This window comes from Mytilus californianus, unplaced genomic scaffold (assembly GCF_021869535.1).
Source record: "Mytilus californianus isolate M0D057914Y unplaced genomic scaffold, xbMytCali1.0.p SCAF_9, whole genome shotgun sequence".
Lineage (NCBI taxonomy): Eukaryota > Metazoa > Mollusca > Bivalvia > Mytilida > Mytilidae > Mytilus > Mytilus californianus.
Window position 1 is genome coordinate 6,429,272 of NW_026262745.1, and position 22,172 is coordinate 6,451,443.

The 22,172-nt window shown below is 33.2% G+C and overlaps 1 protein-coding gene across 8 annotated transcripts in view; it reads right to left on the reverse strand.

The window, feature by feature from the left end:
* LOC127715706 (uncharacterized) overlaps positions 1–22,172 on the reverse strand; it is a 235,243-nt gene that overhangs the window by 206,502 nt on the left and 6,569 nt on the right. For all 8 annotated transcript variants that reach the window (XM_052221862.1, XM_052221863.1, XM_052221861.1 and 5 more), the window contains exons 3-11: positions 20,741–20,902; positions 18,621–18,693; positions 12,401–12,483; positions 11,604–11,789; positions 9,154–9,372; positions 8,485–8,604; positions 7,027–7,191; positions 1,738–1,853; positions 1,069–1,228 (exon numbers count right to left, since the gene is read on the reverse strand). In XM_052221862.1, coding sequence (XP_052077822.1) covers positions 1,069–1,228; positions 1,738–1,853; positions 7,027–7,191; positions 8,485–8,604; positions 9,154–9,372; positions 11,604–11,789; positions 12,401–12,483; positions 18,621–18,693; positions 20,741–20,902 — 1,284 coding nt within the window. The remainder of the gene's footprint in view (positions 1–1,068; positions 1,229–1,737; positions 1,854–7,026; positions 7,192–8,484; positions 8,605–9,153; positions 9,373–11,603; positions 11,790–12,400; positions 12,484–18,620; positions 18,694–20,740; positions 20,903–22,172) is intronic.

Below are 22,172 nucleotides of genomic sequence, written 5' to 3' on the forward strand. Positions count from 1 at the left end.
TTGTTGAAATATCAATCCATCAAACTCAACAAATTTATTTTCGAAAAAAAAGTCCTATTTCCAAAAAAAACAATTTAGAATCAAATTTGGTCGTAAGTGATTGATCTGGCTTCTATTAAACGGTTTATATATATATAAACATCAAATTTAGGGGCAAAAGTTTTTATATTATTTATTTTTGTTTTCTATTTTACAATCTGGAAAGCTTGAAACAATATAAGTAAACTGAGGTTGCCCATTCGGTTAATTTCCAGCTTTGCTATTGTTTAATTTTCGGAGTAAATAAAAGTGAAAGCATGCATATATAGTTAAGTCCGATAATTTTGTTCGACCGGCCTTTTTTTGAGCTATTAAATGTACACACAATAACATTTTTAACCTTTTTCTGAACCTAAAAAATATCAAATACTTTTTCACCGTATTGAGTAACAAATAAACAGTTAATTTGTGTTACATAAAAACCTTTAAAAAAATCATCGACTTACCGTTTCTTATCACCGAAATATGTGATACGTACCAAACTCAAAGATAACATTTCTACATTTTACATACTAGTAATTGCTATAAGCTGTTCACATAAGTGTTATTATTTGACAATGTACTCTTTTCCTCGATTGTGACTGAACAAGACTTATCATCATAGATATAAGAATATTTGGTATGAGTGCCAATGAGACAACTCTTCATACTTACCATGAGAAATATGACGGTTGCCACTTGTTGATTAATATCTGTTTACCCTTCCGGAGCACCTGATCGTGTTACTCAGTCTTTAGTTATCTATGTAGTGTTTTGTGAACTTGTTTGTCTTTTTGTCGTCTTAAGTTTTTTTGCCATGACGTTATCAGTTTCTCTTCGCCTTATGAGTTTTAAATATCTCCTTGGTACCTTCCGCCTCTTTTATACTGGTTTCTTAAAAAAAAAACTCTTAATGGTTTTAGTACAGATGTCTTCATAACTTCAATATATTGATGGTACCACCTATAAAGTAATTCCATGACATCCTAGATCAACATTTGTACAAAATAAATTTCGTAGATACTTTCATTATTCAATCTTATAAATTACCATTTGGGTAAAACAATTCTACTCCGCTGTCTGCACCTGGACAGCACACAGCAACCTTGAGGACTGTTATTGAACTATCAACAACAAACATGATCTTGTTACTTGATGTCCGTGACCAGGTTAATGAATCCACTATAACTCCACCTACAGGGAATGTTTTCTGGTAGAGAGAAGATTTCTTTGCCATGTTATACTCAAACATATCGAGATTATTTAAGTAAAGAGATCACATTGAAGAGTATCATTTGTTGTTATTAATTACGAATGAAGAATAAATTCAACATGAAAGGTGATAGTGGTTGACATCAGTTGAAAATATAAAATTCACAAAATTAAAATGAATAACATCTCCAAGATATTTCAACACAGAATTACAAGACAACGAAAATATTGTACCTTAAAGATTTGACGATGAATGTGTGTACTTTATTAGTGATAAATTTTAAACGAAGAAAACACACGGTTGATAAACTCAATTGAAGTATCTAGAAAATCAACAAAAACCGTTTCAATCACTTGTGAAATATAGATCACCACAACATGAATGGTAAAATTTGATAGCTAGGCCAAATATTTCATAATATAAAGTAAAATACACAAACGATACCCCCAAAATATCGTCAAATTTAATATATTATGTTCAAACTTCTGACTTATTTTAAATTTTACCTCAAAAATATTATTCAAGACAACACTTATTTCTTCTTTCGTTGTACGATAAACCTTTCCCCCTGTTGCCTGAGCTAGATGCTGAAAGAATGACGCCGTATCTTTTCGCTTTATATCTGTCAATAACAAAGAAGATCATTAATTGTTGAGTAATATATAATAACATAGCGCATGTCACCCTGGTCCGCCAATTGCCACTAAACGGCAGCCATTTTGAATTGTTTTAACATTGAATGCACAAATATGCATCGCAATACATCTTTCTATGGTTTTTTTCAAATTTTCAGAAAGTTGAAAGCATTTTGAAAATTTTCTCATTTGTACTGTTTTCATGTCAACGGCGGCCATTTTGAAAATTCCAAAGATGGATAGCATATCTTCACATGCCAAGGAACATTTTCACAAAGTTGAAATCAATTTGGAAGACGTTCCGATTTTCCACATTTTCTGTTTCCATGGCAACTGCGGCCATCTTGGAAATGCACATCTGCACATGGGGGTTAACATTATTGATAAGTTCCATTATATTTGGTCCATACATTTCCGAGAAATAGTCTGGACAAAAAAGTGTGGAATAATAATAAACTTGATTTGTAATTGTGAGCAATAACGGATGGCACCCTCCCACCCCCACCCCCCATTGCCAGGGTAACGGCAGCCATTTTGAAAATTCCAAAGTTGTTAAGCGCATGTACACATGCCAATTAACATTGTTGTAAAGTTTCCTTAAGTTTGGAGCATTTTGAAATTTTGGACATTTTTGCTGTTTCCATGGTAACGGTGGCCATCTTGAAAATGCCAAAGTCAAGACCGCATTTACACATGCCAATTAACATTGTTGTAAAGATTCATTAAGTTTGGAGCATTTTGAAATTTTTGACATTTTTGCTGTTTCCATGGTAACGGCGGCCATCTTGAAAATGCCATACCCCGATTGCAAATCTGCACATGCTGGTTAACATTATGGTATAGTTCCATGACCATTGGTTCATAAAATTCCGAGATATAAGCTGGACGAAAAAAGTGGAAGAAAAAAAATAATAACTAGATTTGTAATTGCTAGCAATAACGGATGGCACCCTTCCCCCATTGCCAGGGTAACGGCAGCCATTTTGAAAATTCCAAAGTCGTAAAGCGCAAGTACACATGCCAATTAACATTTTTGTAAAGTTTCTTGAAGTTTGGAGCATTTTAATTTTTTGAAAATTTTGATGTTTCCATGGGTACGGTGGCCATTTCCAAAATTCCAAAGACAGATGCCAAATTGGTACATGCCATGTCACATATATATAAAGTTTCATTGGGATTGATGTTACATTCTTCAAGAAAAAGCAGCTTTTATGTATTTTCCCATAGGGTCAATGTTAAACTTTCGCCCTGTTTCTATGACAATGGCGGCCATTTTGGAATTTCTAAATACTGTCTGCATATCTAGGCATGCTAAGTAACATTTCCATAAAGTTTCATCTAGTTAAGTCTTATAATGAAAGATTTAGAATTTGCATTTTTTTTTTCACATTTTGGCAGTTTGCATGGCAACGGCAGCCATCTTGTTGATGCCATACCCCGATTGCAAATCTACACATGCTGGTTAACATTATAGTATAGTTCCATAACAATTGGTTCATACAATTCCAAGATATAAGCTGGACACAAAAAGTGGAAGAAAAAAAATAATAATAACTAGATTTGTAATTGCTAGCAATAACGGATGGCACCCTTCCCCCATTGCCAGGGCAACGGCAGCCATTTTGAAATTCCCAAGTCAAAGAGCGCATCTACACATGGAAATAATCATTTTTGTAAAGTTTCTTTAGGTTTGGAGCATTTTGATATTTCGGACATTTTTGCTGTTTCCTTGGTAACGGCGGCCATTTTGAAAATTCCAAAGTCAAATATCATTTCTGCATATGCCAGTCAATATTTGTGTGAAGTTTCAATGATTTTTGAGCATTTTGGTTTATTGGACATTTTTGCTGTTTCCATTGTTACGGCGGCCATCTTGAAAGTGCCAACCCCCAATTGCAAATCTTCACATGGTGGTTAACATTATTGTATAGTTCCATCACCTTTGGTCCATTCAATTCCGAGTTCCAGAGTGGACAAAAAAGTGTGGAAGAAAAATAATAATAAAAATAATAATAAAAAAAATAAAAATAAACGTAGAATAACAATATGTCACCCAAATTCCGTTGAGGGCGCCACAACTAGATTTGCCATTGCAAGCGATAGCGGATGGCACCCTTCCCCTATTGCCAGGCAAGCGGCAGCCATTTAGAAAATTCCAAAGTCAAAGAGTACATCTACACATGCAAATAATCATTTTTGTAAAGTTTCATTAAGTTGGAGCATTTTGAAATTTTGGACATTTTCGCTGTTTCCATGGTTACGGCAGCCATTTTGAAAGTTCCAACTTCAAAATGCAAATCTGCCCATGTCAGTTACCATTTCTGTGACGTGTCATCCAGTTTGCAGCATTTTAATTATTTTTGAAACTTTGGACATTTTTTGCTGTATCCATAGTTACAGTGGATAATTCCAAAATTCTAAAAGCAGACATCTCATTGCCACATGTTGTGTTATATATCAATACAGTTTCATTGACTTTGGTGAAATCCTCTTTAAGAAAATGCTGATTTTATGCATTTTCCCATAGGGTCAATGTTAAACTTGCCCCCAGTTTCCATGACAACGGCGGCCATTTTGGAGTATCCAAATATCGTCTTGGCATCTTGGTATACTGGGTAACATTTTCATTAAGTTTCATCCAGTTGGGTCTTATAACGAAAGAGTTAGAAATTGTGATATTTTAGCTGTTTCCATGGTAACGGCAGCCATTTTGAAAATTCCGAAGTCAAACTGCAAATCAGTACATGCCAGTCACCATTCCTATGGAGTTTCTTCTAGTTTGGAACACTTTAATTTTTTTCGCATTTTTGCTGTTTCCATGGAAACGGCGGCCATGTTTTACCATTCTATAGCTAGGTGCACAACTTTACATGGGGGTCCTCATTATAGTGGAGTTCCATCAACATTGGTCCATTGGATTCCAAGAACTTGCGCTGACAAAATTTGTGCAAGAGAAATAATGAGAAAAAAAAGTAACGTAGATTAACATTATGTCACCCCAACTCCGTTGAGGGTGCCATAATAACTAGATTTGCCATTGCAAGTAATAGCGGATGTCACCCTTCCCCACATTGCCACTAAGCGGCAGCAATTTCAAAAATTTCAAACAGTGAATGCACATATATGCATTGCTACACATCTTTCTGTAAATTTTCAGTACATTTAGAGCATTTTGGAACTTTTCACATTTCAGTCGTTTCCATGGCAACGGCCGCCGTTTTGGAAATTCTAAAGTCAAAAGTCTCATCTATAATTGCCAGTTAACAACCATATTTAGTTTCATTAAGTTTGGAGCATTTTGAAATTTTTGACATTTTTGCAGTTTCCATGGCAACGGCGGGCATTTTGAAAATTCTGAATTCAAAAGTCTTATCTATACTTGCCAGTTAACAATCATAATAAGTTTCGTCAAGTTTGGAGCATTTTGAAATTTTTGACATTTTTGCTGGTTTCCATGGTAACAAGACACCATTCCAAAATTTTTAATTACAGATGCCACATTGGTACATGGGAGGGAACATACCAACAAAGTTTCAATGGATTTGACCTACCATTTTAAGAGAGGAAATGCTACTTTTAGGTTTTTGGAGCATTTTGACCATTTTTGCATAGTTTCCATGAAATTTTGGAAATTCCAACGCCAAATGCCACATCTACAATTGTTGCTCATCATTACTGTGAAGTTTCATCAACTTTGGAGCATTTTGAATTTTTTGAAATTTTTGCTGTCGTTTCCATGGCAACATAGTTGTTCCGATGATTGTCAAAATCATCCCAAACCTGTATATAGTGAACATGTACCTTGTATTAAAATTTAATGATTTTAATTTCAGACATATTCAAATAATTCATTAAACAATAAAATTTTATTTGTTTACAATTTTTCTGTTTCCATGGTAACGGCAGCCATTTTTTAGTTCCAAAGTTCCACTGCAACGCAAAAGTTGGTGTTCCTTGTTATACTGACCAATCATTTAGATTGGTTCCATTGGCTCTGAGAAAACTTCTGGACAAAATTAGGTGGAAGTATAATAATAATGATAATAATACGGAAAAAGAAACAGAGGAAAAGCAATATGTCACCCGACATTGTCGATCGTGTGACATAATAAGAAAAAAAGAAACGTAGAATAACAATACGTCACCCCAACTCCATCAGGGTGACATAAAAATAAAAAGTATAAATAAAAAAAAGAATGGAACAATAACAATATGTCACCCGACCTGCGTCAGGGTGACATAAAAAAAGAAACGTAGAATAACAATACGTCACCCCAACTCCGTTGAGGGTACCATAATAATAAGAAAAAAAGAAATGTAGAATAACAATATGTCACCCCAACTCCGTTGAGGGTGCCACAATTGTCAACAAATATTTCGGATAACAAATATCCTTCATCAGTGTAATGTTAAAAATAGTCTTATTAATCTATGCTGATTTTTATTGCAAATATTTTGACCGATATACAAAAAGTTAAAAACCAAACAACGCTTGTATAATCTCAATTCTTGAACTTAACACAAACTAAGTATTTACGAAAAACGAAGCTGCATGTGTATACATCACAAATGATACGAACACATCCATCTGATGTGGTTATCACTGCACGATTTGAAACGCACCTTTTCGTTGATCCCATTTTTGTGCCAACGTTTTAATTTTCTTATCCAAAATCTTTCCCGAGTGATTCTCTCCTCCCTAAACCAACCAGTGTAGTGGTCAATGATGGTAATGGTCAGTCTAATGAAATTTGCACACCCTTATATACGTAAACACTTATGATGGTTTTAATAGATACAATTAACAACTGCCGTGCTACTAAAATTAAGGCAACAGCAGTTTACCGATATTCACATCTCATAAAAGGTTATGAAGACAAATCAAGGTAATAACAAAAATTGAGGGAATCGTACCGAATGCGTCGACAGAGTAAGCGTCTCCTGCTTTAAGTGAATCACCCACCGTGTACCTTAATCAGTTGTGCTGTTGAATTACCGTCCTACCGAGGTTTATCTTATTTTATGCATACGGCAAATATGTAATAGAGGACTGGTATTTCGTGTTTTATAATTGCAGTATTCATTGGATTAAATATTTACGATAATTTCAAAGGTCGTAGGACTCGTATGCAATAACCAATGCATCTTTTACTAACTTACACTTAATCGACCGTCGTCTCCTTGAACAAGTTCCCGTAATAAATGGGGTTATTGTAATACGTTTAGTATTTGCAGCATATGCTACCTCTTGTCTTCTATGTGCATCTTTTGCGTCAGCGTCAGTAAACACAAGTAATGTAGAACCGTTTCTAGATAATTTGATGGCTACAAAGAAAAAAACTGTGAAAATAATCATATGCACATATTTTATTGCAAATAACTTCTTATTACAATAATTATTATCATTTTTTTCTCGATTGAGAACTCATACTCGGTAGTTCTTAGAAACGGCAAGTAAGATATAATCAAAGTGCTGTCATTTTTTTGGCTTACACGTTAAACTTGTCTTCGAATTATGAGTTTGAATATTCCTTTGGTATCTTCTGCCTCTCTTGAATTGTCTACATATGAATTTATTTGTACCTTTGAGATTCTTTGGAGGTCCTTTAAATGGTAGGTTGTCGTATAAAATCCTACTGAAATCAGTGTTGTAATATTTTAATACTAGTAGCATATTAATATAACGGTGCTCAAGACAAGTATTACAATATAGAGGCTAAACACAGTATAAATAACACTATACTAAAAAAAGGTTTATATTTTCAGATTGAAATTATATTTAGTCTTAAAATTGAAATGGTATCAAAATGTGTACGGTTAAATCGCATATTCGTTGTCCAAGTGTATGTTTAGATTCATTTTTAATAAAAAAAAAAACTAGTGTTATATGGAAATGTGGACGAAGATGCTAATTAATTAAAGTTCAGTATGTATTTTTGTATTCTGGAGTTATAACATATTTTTGAAATTTATATATAACAATAAAGTATAATGGCATTACAAGAACAACTCATTTAAAAAATAAGCAGTCATGCACTCAGGTGGAAATACCCTACGTCAGTGGCATGATGGTAGAACATAATTAACCCGGTTTACAAAAAATAAATACATACATCTGTCGCATAATTTCTATCGAAAACATCAACTTAAGTAAAGTGACGTTCTTGTTGTTGGTTTCACTATTATGCAATTAACAAAGTAAACAGAGGAAATGTTATTTTTCGGGTGAGAGGTACAAAGTAGGTATAATAAGGTTTTTTTAAATTAGGAAATAAGAAAAATTATAAGTTCTCCAAATTTCCACTTTTATATCTTTAATAGTCTAGATATGTCATACAAAAGTATTGATGATTTGAATTTTATCTTAAATATTTGATTTGATGGCCAACATATTGTTTTTAAGGAATAACTGCAATATCAACCAAATAATCAGACCATTCAGTTAATAAACAAGTAAGCGCAACGCACCAGCCTTTCCCAAAACTGTATTTTCCAAAACGATATCAAAATGACAGCTTTCGTTTTTCATAATGTTTGTCTCCTTTTGATTTGTTAACCCCCTCATCTTCATTAGTTCTAAAGGGAGATAAGTATTATGTATCTTATTACTTTATTTACCTTTCAATATACCGTCGGATGCAAACTCGGGGCAATCATAACCTCCAGCTACTGTGACATTTTCGATTTTCTTAATCATTTCATATCCATCTCTTTCGACAAATGCCTTATTCAGTGTAACTGAAAAAGCAAATAAACTGAATCACTATTTGTGACTAATATTACATACACACATATATATACAAGTAAAAAAAAAGTTAATTCACATGCACAGAATTATATATTTATGAAAAAACAGTAGTAGGTGAGCTAAAATGTCTTTTATATATAATTAAACATTGCATAACAAATGAGCTAAATAAGAGTGACATAAACAAAAGAAGCTATTGAAAATTCTAAAATCTGTTAATCTATAAATAGAGTTTCTCCAACGTTCATCTCTTGTCATCAGCATTAATATATGCTCAATCTTTTTACATCAGTCATCTCGGTTCAAGATCTAGATATTTGCATGTTTGTTTATATAAAAATGAGGAGATGTGGTATGATTGACAGTGAGACAACTTTCCACAAGAGTATACATGAAGTGTGATAAGCAATTATAGGTCACCGTACGGCCTTTAACAATAACTAAAATTAGAAATCATTGTTGGTTGAACTCAACTTTCATCGGAACTAGTTTGAGTAAATTTGAATCACATTTTTGCCTTTCGAAATTCAATTACAAACCTGGATCACTAAACAGTGATAAAACATAATCCGCCGGTTCATTGTCTGAACCGATTGTAGAAGTCACATATTGAAATATTTGTTCTCTAACAGCAGCAATTTCTTCCTTCATGGAACCTGAGAAGTCTACAACAAACGCTAGTGATACAGCCTTTCCCGTTTTGATGTTGAATATTTCGTCGAACGTTTTACTTCCAAGCAATTTTAGAATACCTGTATCTGTAATATATAAAACATAATATAGTATACAATTGTCGATAGAGAATTAACATAACCAAAATAGTATATAAAAACAATGGGTCAATTAGCCATATTCTTGCAGTATGTATGTGAAAACGTTCAACTTTTTAAAAAATGTTTATTTCATTTCAATGCTGAATTTGGTTGTAGCTAGTACGAACATGTGTCTTTATGCACGATTTTCTAGTTACAACAGCTTGCTATGAAAACCGTTAGGTTTCTTGTTATTGCCATCTTTTGTTAACAGACGTCTTGCATCTGGATACCTAATCAGATTTCGATTTGTCTAAGATGATCTGGAGTTTATTACTTTGATATAAACTTTTTTTAAACTTTCTTTTTTTTTCTGTCTGAGGAATTTATTTCATTTTCTGAAGTTTATTATGATTTATTTGCTTTTGACTGTATCAAATACAGATTTATTCAAAAATAACTCTTATATCACTGATATTTGTAATCGATTGACTGATTGTTCTTAGCTTATTGTGACCAATCTGAAATCTGCTTCTCGTATTACCTTGGACATTTTATCTAAAATTCACAATTTTGACATTTTGGACTTGAATTCTTTGTGCTTTAATAATTCAATTTATATTTTGGTTTCTAGCTACACATATTATCCATAACTTTTAATCAACATGTTTTGATGTGTTACTTTGAAATTCTCAGTTTTGGACATTGAGTTAAATATTTTAATCGGTTACCTAAAAGTGACAATTTACCTTATTCATAACTGACAAAAAAGGATATGGGGTATCCATCCATGACACAGAATCAGTACATGCACAGTAACACACAAAAAGAAAAGGAACATCGCTTTTACTGCTGTTCTTCATGTTCTTAATTATCAAAATCAGATTAGCAGTTCATATTCATTCTTCCAAAAGTTCCAAATAGTTTAATCTTTGACAGTGAACATTATCACTCAGATTACTTGTTATGTGTTACGTTTGTTCATGTCAATTTAATTTTATATAAATACATATACTTGTTTATAATTTTGGTTAATCAAATTGGGCTCAGGTGTTTTACACTGAACCCAGGTCATCCGTAATGAATGTATTCCATGCTTAATTATTGAATTTTTCATCGCGTGTTCCAAAGTCTCTACTGTTAGGCTGCACCAGAGCTTCATATTCAAAGTTCTATTTGTGCACCCGACTCAGTCAGTCACACAGCCAGGCATTGTCATTCAGAGTATTCGTTCATTGTGTTTTATCAAGAGCACCAGGCAGTTTCAGAAACAAGCAGCCACTCAGTCAGGGTCTTGTTACACAATCATTTAGGTCACCATTTTCCTTGGTGACATTATCCTCCAGTGACAAAATCTTATTTGCATATTTTCGATAAGAAGCTATCAAACTATATATTAATCAAGTGTATTCTACATGGGTTCCCAAAATGAAAAACGGTATATTTTGAATTTTTTGGAGAAAGGGGGAAATGCTTTCCAAATATGATAGATCGCTCAAGTACGAGTTATTATAAGATTTATCTATCTGAATACAGAGTGACTCTAATCATAATTATGCATTTAATATATTTGATGTATTTCTCCATTCCAACTGGACATGGCTGCGTATTAAAAAATCCCGCAGACCAAATTCACACTTCTTTATACATGTATTTCTGTTGGAAGGGAGAATTACAAATGACCATATTTCGATATCCCATCAGTCAACCGTTTGGTCTGATATTTATAATCCATTTGTAATCTGTATTTCGGTACACTGGATATAAAAAAAATTATGTTCTTCTTATGAGTTTTGGACATGGAAATAAAATATCATACAACAATTTGTTCATTGTAAAATGTTAACAACTCTTGAATAGACTCAGTTATTAATCAAATATAAAAACAAGTATACCGACGAAAATAAAAATCAGATGCTTGCAGGAATTAACATTTGGCATTCGCTTACTTCAACGGAGTAAGACAAGGTGCGCCAACGAGTCATGCGATATCTTACCTTACGTACTTCCCCATTATACCGTTACAAAATAACTATCAATGTGTAAGAAAAGTTGAGAAAACTACGTACTTGTAATCATACCATTAGTATTCGAATGATATAATGAATTGCTCGTTGAAGAGTTAAAGTTGTAAAAATATTTATCCATGTATGATTTCTGAAATCTACACTTTGCGGAGTTGAAAATGCCATTCCGACGCTAGCTACGTTGTAAGTATCTTAATGAATTTCAAATACCTTTCATTATCATAAAGTCTTTTGTTGCGGCAATAGCAGCTAAATATGCCTTTTGATGAAGATAAAAATGTGGAGATAAACGTTCTGTTGTTGTTTCCTTGTTTATTCCACATTTTGCTACCATTTTACGACTCTCATCGTCCGGTCCACCATGACTACATTTTCCAACGGTTGCGCCTTGTGGTTCTATGAAATAAAAATATAGTAGCGGTTAAACTTTATTAATAATCGTATGATTAATTTAACGCACGCATTGATTTATGTTTACCTTTTCCTTTGCTGAGGCAAAAAAGTATAACAAAAATACAGAACTCCAAGGTAAATTCGAAAAGGAGTAGTCCAGAATAACTGACAAAATCAAACGTTATCAACCAAAAAAACGACTGAAAAACAACTGTCATATTCCTGAATTGGTACAGGCATTTTCCGACGAAAATGGTGGGTTAAACCAGATTTTATAGATAGCTAAACCTCCCACTTGTATGACAGTTGATTATAGTTCCGTTATACTGACAAAGTTGGATGAGAAACCCAAACAGGAATGATAGGTTATGTGACAATAATTGGGATCAAGCAGCCAAAAGTGTGTAAATATGCATTACAAGCATACAAGTGTTTCAGAAACAGGAAAAATATCGAAGGTGTTGCCTTTATTGCAATTTTATTTGCTGATGTTACACCAAACAATCAAATGAAATCTCGACTGACAAATTTCCATTTCGATCGTCTGCTTATTTTTAATTCTACGGTGGGAAAATGGTGAATAGATTACTATCTACCATGATTTCTTTTCTTACTTGTAGGTTTAGTGTTTCCTCTTCCGTGATGGTAACCACTAGTTAACTTGTTTTGTACTATAATATTCTGTCCACAGTCAAACCTAAAAACAAATATTGACTGCATCAGTGCTATGTATTTTTATTTGATAATAAAAACATGGTTTTACTAAAGATATGAAAGTTTCTGGATAAATACGATGTTTGTTGCTAGAAAAAAAATAATACATCTACGTATAACTGAGATTCCAGTTTTACTGAAGCAAGCAACTGATTCACACTACAGTTCTATGGGAAATCACATCCTACAGTTTACTGTGATGTTGTTTATCCAGTTCGTAATTTAAGATACGAACCATATAAACTAATATGTCCTTTGAATAACTTAATCTTCAAGATTATAAATTTAACCTTATTAGCAAGAATAAAAAGAAAAGAAGCAAGCATCAACCTCCCGTTCCGCTATATAGATGATATCCTCTAACTAAATAATTCAGACTTGTAATTAAGGATACCACATATACAGTTAGTTTGAAACTTAATTTCTAATTGTCGGTCGGAAACTTAATTTTACGACAAAAGACATGACTTCAGTTATCCAATTGTGACATTTTCATTTGTATGTAGTAACATTCCAGCAGCGTCAGCACATGGAGTATATATCTCCCAGTTAAAACAAAATTCCATTCCTTATGTTTCCAATCGTTATTTCCTTAATAGAGGGTTGTTGCTTACAATGAAGCTATTGAACAGGGGTTCATAATGGTAGAGTTGAAGTCATCCCTCATGGACGCCAGCATAGTTTGGTTAAGCATTATGATATATATGATTCACAGATGACAATGGATATTTTCTAATTGTCGTTACCACAGTCTTGTCTCTTCATCGATTATGACATGACCGAAAACGCCTTATCACCGAATGCTTGCTTGCCATGAACAACACGAAGGGTGTTGGGTAAAGTAGATAAATGCGTTGTGCATAGATCGTGTTTATTCAACTAATTCAAATAATTTCACTTATCAACGACTTTCACTTTTAACGAAGTCTATTCAAATACACATATAGTTGTCTGCTAGTTGTTCAGTTTTTGGTAGTTTATTTTTTAATATTTTCTCAAGCTCGTACACATGCATCTCGTTTTGGTTGAATTCTTGTAGATCTCTCTGTTGAAGTGTCATCATCTTTGTCCTTTTCTAATTTTTAAATGTTGGTTCGGATTTTGAGTGGGTAAAGTTCTACTATAGGACGTGATGTATGCCCTGCGCGAGTTCTTGTTATAGCTGCATGTGTGAAACCATCGTTTCCAGTGATCAATTCATCAACAACAGCAATGTTCCATCGGTTTTTCGGTGATTTATCATCTTGGACTTGCACTACATCCCCAAATTGAATAGTTTGTATATTGTTTCCTGTTTGGCGATGACATTCTATGTGTCGTTATATATTCGGATTTCCACCGGTTCACAAAATGTTCCATTAAACTCAACTGTTAATTCAAGTGTTTGTACAGTTCTTGTTGTCCACTATTCACGGCCATGTATTCAATTTTCTGTTTTGGGTATGGTGTTAAAGTTATCTTTCTTCCGTAGGTGTGACGGATTTAAGGGCTCCTCGTCCTCATTATCCGGTGAAACGTAGGTCAATTGTCTATCATTAGTGATGGCTTCTATTTCTTTAACAATTGTTTGAAGTGTATATATGAAAATGGAAGTTCTACCTAATGCTTTCCTAAAACAAGTTTTTGTTATTCCGATAAAGCGTTCTCACCATCCTCCATACCATGGCGCTCGTTTCGGTATAAATCTCCAACTTGTTCCATATGTTGACAATGTATCTTTTAGCGATGGTGACTGAGTTAATATCTTAACCAATAAGGACATTTCGTATTTTCACATACAGGTGCGTTATGAATTCTCCCACCACAGCAAATTGCGTCCTTGATATTCAGAAACAATCTAAGTTGTCTCACTAAACAGTGGGTCTAGTGTCCTTTAATTTCAAGTTTTACATTTCGTCCTTAACTGAAGATCGATGGCAATTCATTATCCAACACTATGTTGCATCCTGCAATTCCTCTTTTGAAACGTATTCACCTTATTTCCCTGTAATATCGTCGAACGGCAATTTCGTATATAGAAATACATTGGCTGTTATTCGTAGTAATTTTAGTAATGTACTATATCTAGTAATTTGCATCACCTAATGTACTCCTGCTTGATAATCTATTTCATTTTCCGTTGTACTTGATTCCTCAAAGTCTGTGCTGGTAAGTAACACTGTTGAGTCATTTGACTTCCACGACGGCCATTTTGATTAATTGGAGATCGATTCGGGTCCATTGAACCAGAAGGTAATTTTTTTTTCAAACTGTGACACGCTGAGTCATCTAGTAAAATTCAGTCGAATTATTTATCGTTGGACAATATCTCCATTCTTGTGTATTGGTCAATATACGTATTTCCGGAACTCTATTTCTTATGGACCGTTTTCAGTTGCTTTGAAGTTGATAACCACTGTAGCACTGTCCGACTGTCTGACCAAAACGTTATGTCTTCTATCTCTAAAGCTGATTTAATGTGATCGGTGAGTTGTGCTCCAATCAATTCGGCCATTAATTCCAGCTGTGGAAATGTAAGTTCTTTGAGTGGTGCTACTCTATTTTTTGAAATAACTAAAGATGACTCATGTTGGTTACATATGTATACAGTTGCTCCGTATGCAATTGTACTAGCGTCTACAAAAACGTGTTGTTGGGTTTTCTGAATTGTCAAATTGGTCAATTACTGCCTATTCAATTCTGTTTAAGTCGATTTCTCCAAATTCTTCACTAAATGTCGCCATGTTGTCTGTATTTCTAGTGTTAGTGGCTCATCCCATTCGTATTTCTGTTCCCACAATTTCTGCATCAAAATGTTTGCTCGTACGGATACAGGGCTATGTAATCATAGCTGATCGTAAATACGTGACGACTGTTTAAGATTTTCACGTTTCGTTATTTTGGTAGTTCAATATCATATAAGTTGACTTTTTTGAAAGGTGATCGTATCTTTATCTGTATCCCATTTCAGGCCAAGTACTTTTACTGAAACCTCTTTTTCAAGAACTGTATGTTGTTTGGTGTAATCCATTAGTGTTGGGCAAATTCCAACTCCAAGAACATGAAGAACGAAAGTTAAATCCAGCCTCCGACATCAAGGATTTGGCTTGTATACAAAATAATTCACGGCGTCATATTCATTTTTCACACTTAACAAAATGTTGTCCACGTTAAGGTCATTCTTCATTATAGCTGTAGTGTTGCGTTTAACGGTGAAGTTGTTGCACCAAACAAAATGGATTTAAATAGTTATGTTGTAAGAGTACTACTGGGATTATCTGTGTTAGTCAACCAAAAAAAGCTTGTAAAATCTCGACCTTTTTCATCTAATCCAATATGTAAAAACCCCTTTTCAATGTCAGTGCTTATAGCGTACTTGGTTCTAAACCTCATCAATATTTTTGTTAAGTCGTTTAAATCGGATGGAGTTTACATTAAGCAGTCATTCGAATTTGCGTGATCTGGTGACATTTTACAGCTACTGTCGTACACTATATGAATAGGTGTTGTCGCTGAATCATTTTTTTTTATTGCATGATGTGGTATATAGTGAGTGCTACTACCATTGTCGTTTTTCTCGTCTATCTTCTCTATGAACCTCTCTTCATTTGGTCTTCAATATTTTCTGAATATTTTCATAACATTATTGTTTAAGGGCCAACTGAAGCCCGCCTCCAGGTGCGGGATTTTCTCGCTGCGCTGAAGACCCATTGGTGGCCTGGTGCTGTTTTGTGCTCTTTAGTCGTGGTGTTGTCTCTTTGATTTTTTAATTGTGCTTTCATTCCTTGCTTTAGTGATCATTATGTTTGAAGGTAAGTCCGGATGATCCAGTTTACATGGAAACTTGGCGGAAAAACGTTCGTTTTCAAATTAGATACAATCCTGTTGGTAAAACTCTCCTCATCATCTTGTGATATCTTGTCTTGCTGTTTACTTTTGCTGTTTAAAGTTTCTATTTATCTATTGTAGTTTTTACGATTTGAGGCAAAACGGCAAAACAAGGTCTTGTTTGAATAGACGGTAACAAATGAGTTTTCCATTTCATTGTTCCAATTTTGTTCATATTGATCTTTCATACTTTAAACAACCGTTCGTACCAACTATCTCTTGTTAATAAAAGTTTGTGTGTTCCGTACATATCACAATCCACAATTATTGAGTATACTCGTTATACTCAATACCCATGGAGACCCTACATTATTGACAATGTTCAATTGATAAATCAGTTTGTATGTTAAAGAGGACAGTTTCGAATTTTTATCCTCAATTAAATTTATCTAAAATGATACAATTCTTGTTTTTATTTGTATTTCGAGTTTCCAAGTTTGCCATATACCATAAAAGACGGTGTTGACAATTTGAGTTGTAAAAGCATCTTACAAAACTTTAAGTGAATCCTTTCAATGATATTGTTGTTACCTGTTCCCCATATTTCGTAACCGTACAAAAGAGCGGGCACGACCATTTTATCAAATAGGTGTAACTGTATTCTAATAGAAAAATTGTGAAATCATCCTAGCTTTAAAACCTCATACATGGTTTTTAGGCCTTTTCCGAGAGGCTTCTTCCTTTGCTTTTTTTTAAGTTTCCATTACGGTTTAGTAAAACTACCAGATAGTTAAAATCTTAGTTTTCTGTGTCTTTATCGGTTGAAAAAATAGTTTTCGTTTTAATAGTTAAGACATAACTAAACCTGTATTGCTATCTTACTATCAAAACTTATCATCCTAGATTCTGTTGATATTTAAATTTTGGCATTGCACAAGGAAATACTTTTCTTGGACCACTGATGAAGTATTGACACTAAATCAGTTGGAGGAGAACTGATTGTTATTTTAGTCTTGGAAAAAATTACTTTTTATTAATTGAAAGTGACTTTGAACTAGCGTTTAGTAACAATTTGCACTTTAGGATCAATACTTTGTATTTTTTTGTATTTCTTTGTTGGTTTTTTTTTTTGTTGTTGTTGAGCTTAGTCATTCTCAATCACGTGGATCAAGCCCTTCCAAACTGATTTTTACATTTTATTTTTTTCTGTTGTTACGTAACTGTTCAAGGTTAGAGAAGGGTTGAGCGCTCACACACTATTTAACCCTGCCACATTCTTTAATTGCAAGTCTTAAATTTGAAGTCTGTAATTCAGTGGATTTCGTTGTTCCTCTATGCCATAAACAGTTTGTCGTTCCTATAAAACCAGTTTTAATCCACCATTTTCTACATAAGGAAATGCCTGTTCCAAGTCAGGAATATGACAGTTGCTTTCAATTCGTTTGATGTGTTTGAGCTTTTGATTTTGCCATTTGATAAGGGACTTTCCGTTTTGATTTTTCCTTGGAGTTCGGTATTTTTGTTATTTTACTTTTTCGTTCATTGTTGTAGTATAAATTAAGACGTTGGTTTTTTCTATTTCGAATTATTTCACATTTGGTAATGTTAGGGCCTACAATACGTTATGGGTTTTTCAGAAAACCATATGGTGACCTGTTACTGTTTTCATCTTTGTAATTTAGACACTTGTAGTTGGTTGTCTTGATGGCAACCCACACCATTTCCTTATTTTCCTATCTAGAAACCTAATACCAACTGCGTGTGGCTAGTTAAATCAATATACATACTGATCTATTGTTACACTGGTATGACAAAAGTTGTTCGTACATAACTGGTGTATATAGATAATGTAATTGTTCGTATGCAATGACCAGGTGTATCCTATCTATTCTATTCTAAATTTATTAAAGTGTATCATACACAATGACTTTTACTAGCATAAATAATATTTTTCATCGTTAAGCTGTCATCAGCGCTTATTTGTTTAACATGACAGTATATCTTATTTTACTCATACCTACAATTCATTTTATTTTCGTAGTAACCATGATAGTACATTACATTGTCCGTCAACTGTGGTAATTTACTTTCACAATACAACAATTGTTGTTTTGTTTGTATATTTCGATGACTGAATGGGATATTACAATTTATTTGTTTTTGATACGTACTAAAGTAATTTCTGAATGACCAAACGGTAAGCTACTGTATTTTCATTTTATAGAATGAAAACAAAAGAAAATGAGCAATCATTATGAATTATTTTGATCCTTGATATATGTAACTATAGGTTAATTGACATATATGACTTACTCTATACTTGTAACATCATTACATGTATCTTCATTTGGTGAAGCTACTGCCATAAGTATCTTCCCTTTGATACCTGCACAAGAAAACATGCTTATAAATCAAACCTTTGGTACATGCGTTATCTAACATAAATAAATTATTTTGCAACCAATTATTCAAGACAATAGGAAAACGGATCATGTGTAGAAAAGTAATTGCTAGGGACAAAAATGAATAATGGAAGCAATGTAGAGCACGTAAAAAGACTGAAGGCTATAATACGAACTTTTATTATATAGTGAACGTTCCTCTTTTTATACCTTAACATAAAAATTTGTCATGGTAGATTTCATACCAAAATTGGTGACAAACAGATAGATAATCAATTGCTTGTAATGTTACAGTGGTGAATATAACTCATGAAATGAGAACGAGTTAGCAGGATTCTTTTGAATCTATTTAAATAGCCCATCATTCAAATAGTTCATCAGCTACTCCTCAGTCAGTTAAAGAAATATTTAAATCACTTACAAACGAAAACAGAGATATATTTTACATGGTGACACAAGAAAATGCTAAAAATCTATCAATGATAGAAAATAAATTTCACGGTCAATTTATGCAGATAAAATAATATATGGAGATCCAATTATCACATTTAAGAGAAAAAGTCATTGGAGAGATTAATAAGCTTGAGACTATATCAGATCAAATACAATCTGCAGAACAAGCAATAAATTGTGTTGTCGCTGGAATGCCTGTTGAATCAAATATGAAATGATTTCGCTGTAGTGATAAAGGTCATGTAAAAAAGCTTGTCCGAATAGAAGATTTTATTAATATTAGTTTTGTATTATTTGTTCACACTTTTGTGTTTTCAAATGTTTTGGAATATTTAGTTCTGAATATCATGCAGAAATGATATGTTGAAATGTAGAAATAAAAGCTTGCTGCATCGTCCAATTTGATTGGTGTGGTCTTCCTGTTCTTGAGGTAATGCTGTCAAAGTAAAATTTACACTGAATAATTGTGGTATAAACCCACCACTACACTACACACAATAAATGTACGCTGGAGTAAGTTGCCTAATAAATAAAACATTATCTACAACCATGTTTTTCTGAATTCACAGAAAGACTGACAATACGATTGCCAACTAAAAAACACGAAAGGACAGAAAACTGTCAACAAAACATTATACAGAAAACTGAAGATTGAGCAACATTAACTCGCGAAATCTTGAGGTTAACTCATATGCACTAGATATCTTGCAAATTCACAACGTGTTAAGACTTAAGGCGATTCAAGCAATGAAATGCATGCTTCTGGCAGGGACAATATATTAATAGCAAAGTCGAAATATATATTTTATTACTTGCGCTTTTTAGTTCTGTGTGATTGACATGCATTCTTTTTATAAACTCATGTCTCGAACTTTTATGGAGGATTACGTGTTATCATAGTTCTATGATTTCAATCTTAAGGGCATACGATACAGTAGGAAGGGCAGATAATAACGTTTTCAAAACTTTTTGTGTTGTTTTCGCGATGTTGTTAATCAGATCGTTGTAAAACTTATTTCAACATAATTTAGCGCCTTATTGGCACTTAAAAATCAAGGTTTATTGCTTTTATTGAAAGAACAAGCACATGGACCCCTATTTTTTTTCTTTTGCAATCAATCAAGGAATTTTTCAGGAACGCTCCGCCAAAATTCTAAGAAAAAATCAACGATCTAATTTGCACTTCTGAATAGACGCAAAAATGTTTATTTCACTAATAATATTATAATTTAAAAAAACAAAAATTCAGTTAAACCTTACACTTTTTACAGCATTTTCATGCCGTGGTTCAAAGGAACATTTTACAAAAAATCCGGTTAAATTATGACTGTTCGTTCAAAAGTATTGTTACTTTTCTTAAAAGTCCTTATTTATGCAATTTCAGTGTTTTTCCTTCAAATATGCAAATTTCGAACCAAATTATCTCAAAAAGTAAGTCATGAAGGTATATATTTCTTTGCACATTTCAAAAGTACACATTAAAATTGACCTTCTGCAAAATTTTAAGGAAAAATCAACGAGGGATCTCTACTGTATCGTATGCCCTTAATTATTCATGTGTTTTCTTCGAACACTTACCAAAATCTTTATAAGGTACTGCACCTTTCATTTCGACCCAGTTGGTGTTGCTGTAAAACGACTGCACAGTGTAAAGACATTCTCCCAACTGTTTTCGCAACTCATCTACATCGTTTTTCAATTGGCTGAGTTTATTCCTGCACGATATCACATGTTGATGAGCTACAAAAAAAGACTGATCTATCAATTACCAATTTATATCTTTTCTGGTTTAATTACTAAAAGGTTCTACTCTTCTTGAGTCAGCAGGTCAGAAGAACTCGTGGGGGGTAATGCTTTGACGAAATTAGTGTGAACATTAATTTTGAAAGTCTCACATAAAAAATTAAGTTTTTAACCTAGCTGTTCCTCTCAAGGTTATTTGTACAATTTGATGTGTAGAACGAGCTTCTTGTTGAAACTATCGACCTAAAGCCCCTGGCAGACAGACACGTTCACCTTACAATCATTCCATACACCAACTATAGTTAAACTTTTGTTCAAAAATTCAATGAAAGACATCAAACTGTGAAAACTTTACATTGACCAATGAACCATAAAATGAGGTCAAGGTCAGATGGTATATGACGGACAGACATGTACACTTAGCAATCATTCCTTGCACCAAATATAGTTAACCTACTGCTTATAGTATATAAGAAACAGACTTAACCAGAAAAACTTACGATTGAACAATGAACCATCAAAATGAGATCAAGGTCATATGAACCCTGCAAAACAAACAAGTTCACCTTTTAATCATTCCATACACCAAATAATGTTGACCTAAACTATCTGAGAAATAGATCAAACAACAAAGACTAAACATTGTCCGATGAACCATGAAAAAGAACTGAGTTCCAATGTCTCCCGCGTTGCACATATTTATTCTATCTAAAGTACAATGGAAAAAACTAAAAAAAAAAGCATTTTTTTTAAACTTAATCTTATACTTAATATCTTAGAGGAATGAAGGCTTTAGAGCAAATGCAATGTGATTTCCTTTATAATTGATATTTCCAAGGACATAACTCGTTAAAAATATTTGATCAGCACTTATTTTCGAAAGTGTTAAAGCCATTGCTGATATAAACATATGATATAAGTTTCATAAAATTCTGGCAGTAATTGTACACTTGAGAACACTGAAACTGCAATTTTCCATATAATCAATATTTCAAAGGGATATAGATATAAGAAGATGTGGTATGAGTGCCAATGAGACAACTCTCCATCCAAGTCAAAATTTATAAAAGTAAACCATTATAGGTCAAAGTAGTACACTCTTTTAAAAATAACTGACCGGCACTGATTTTTGAACTCGTCAAAGACATTGATGATATAAACCTATAATATAAATTTCATAAAAATTTGGCAAAAAATTGTAGACATTAGAGCGTTTATAAGGCTATTTTCCATATGATCAATATTTCCAAGGGCCATAACTGTTTTA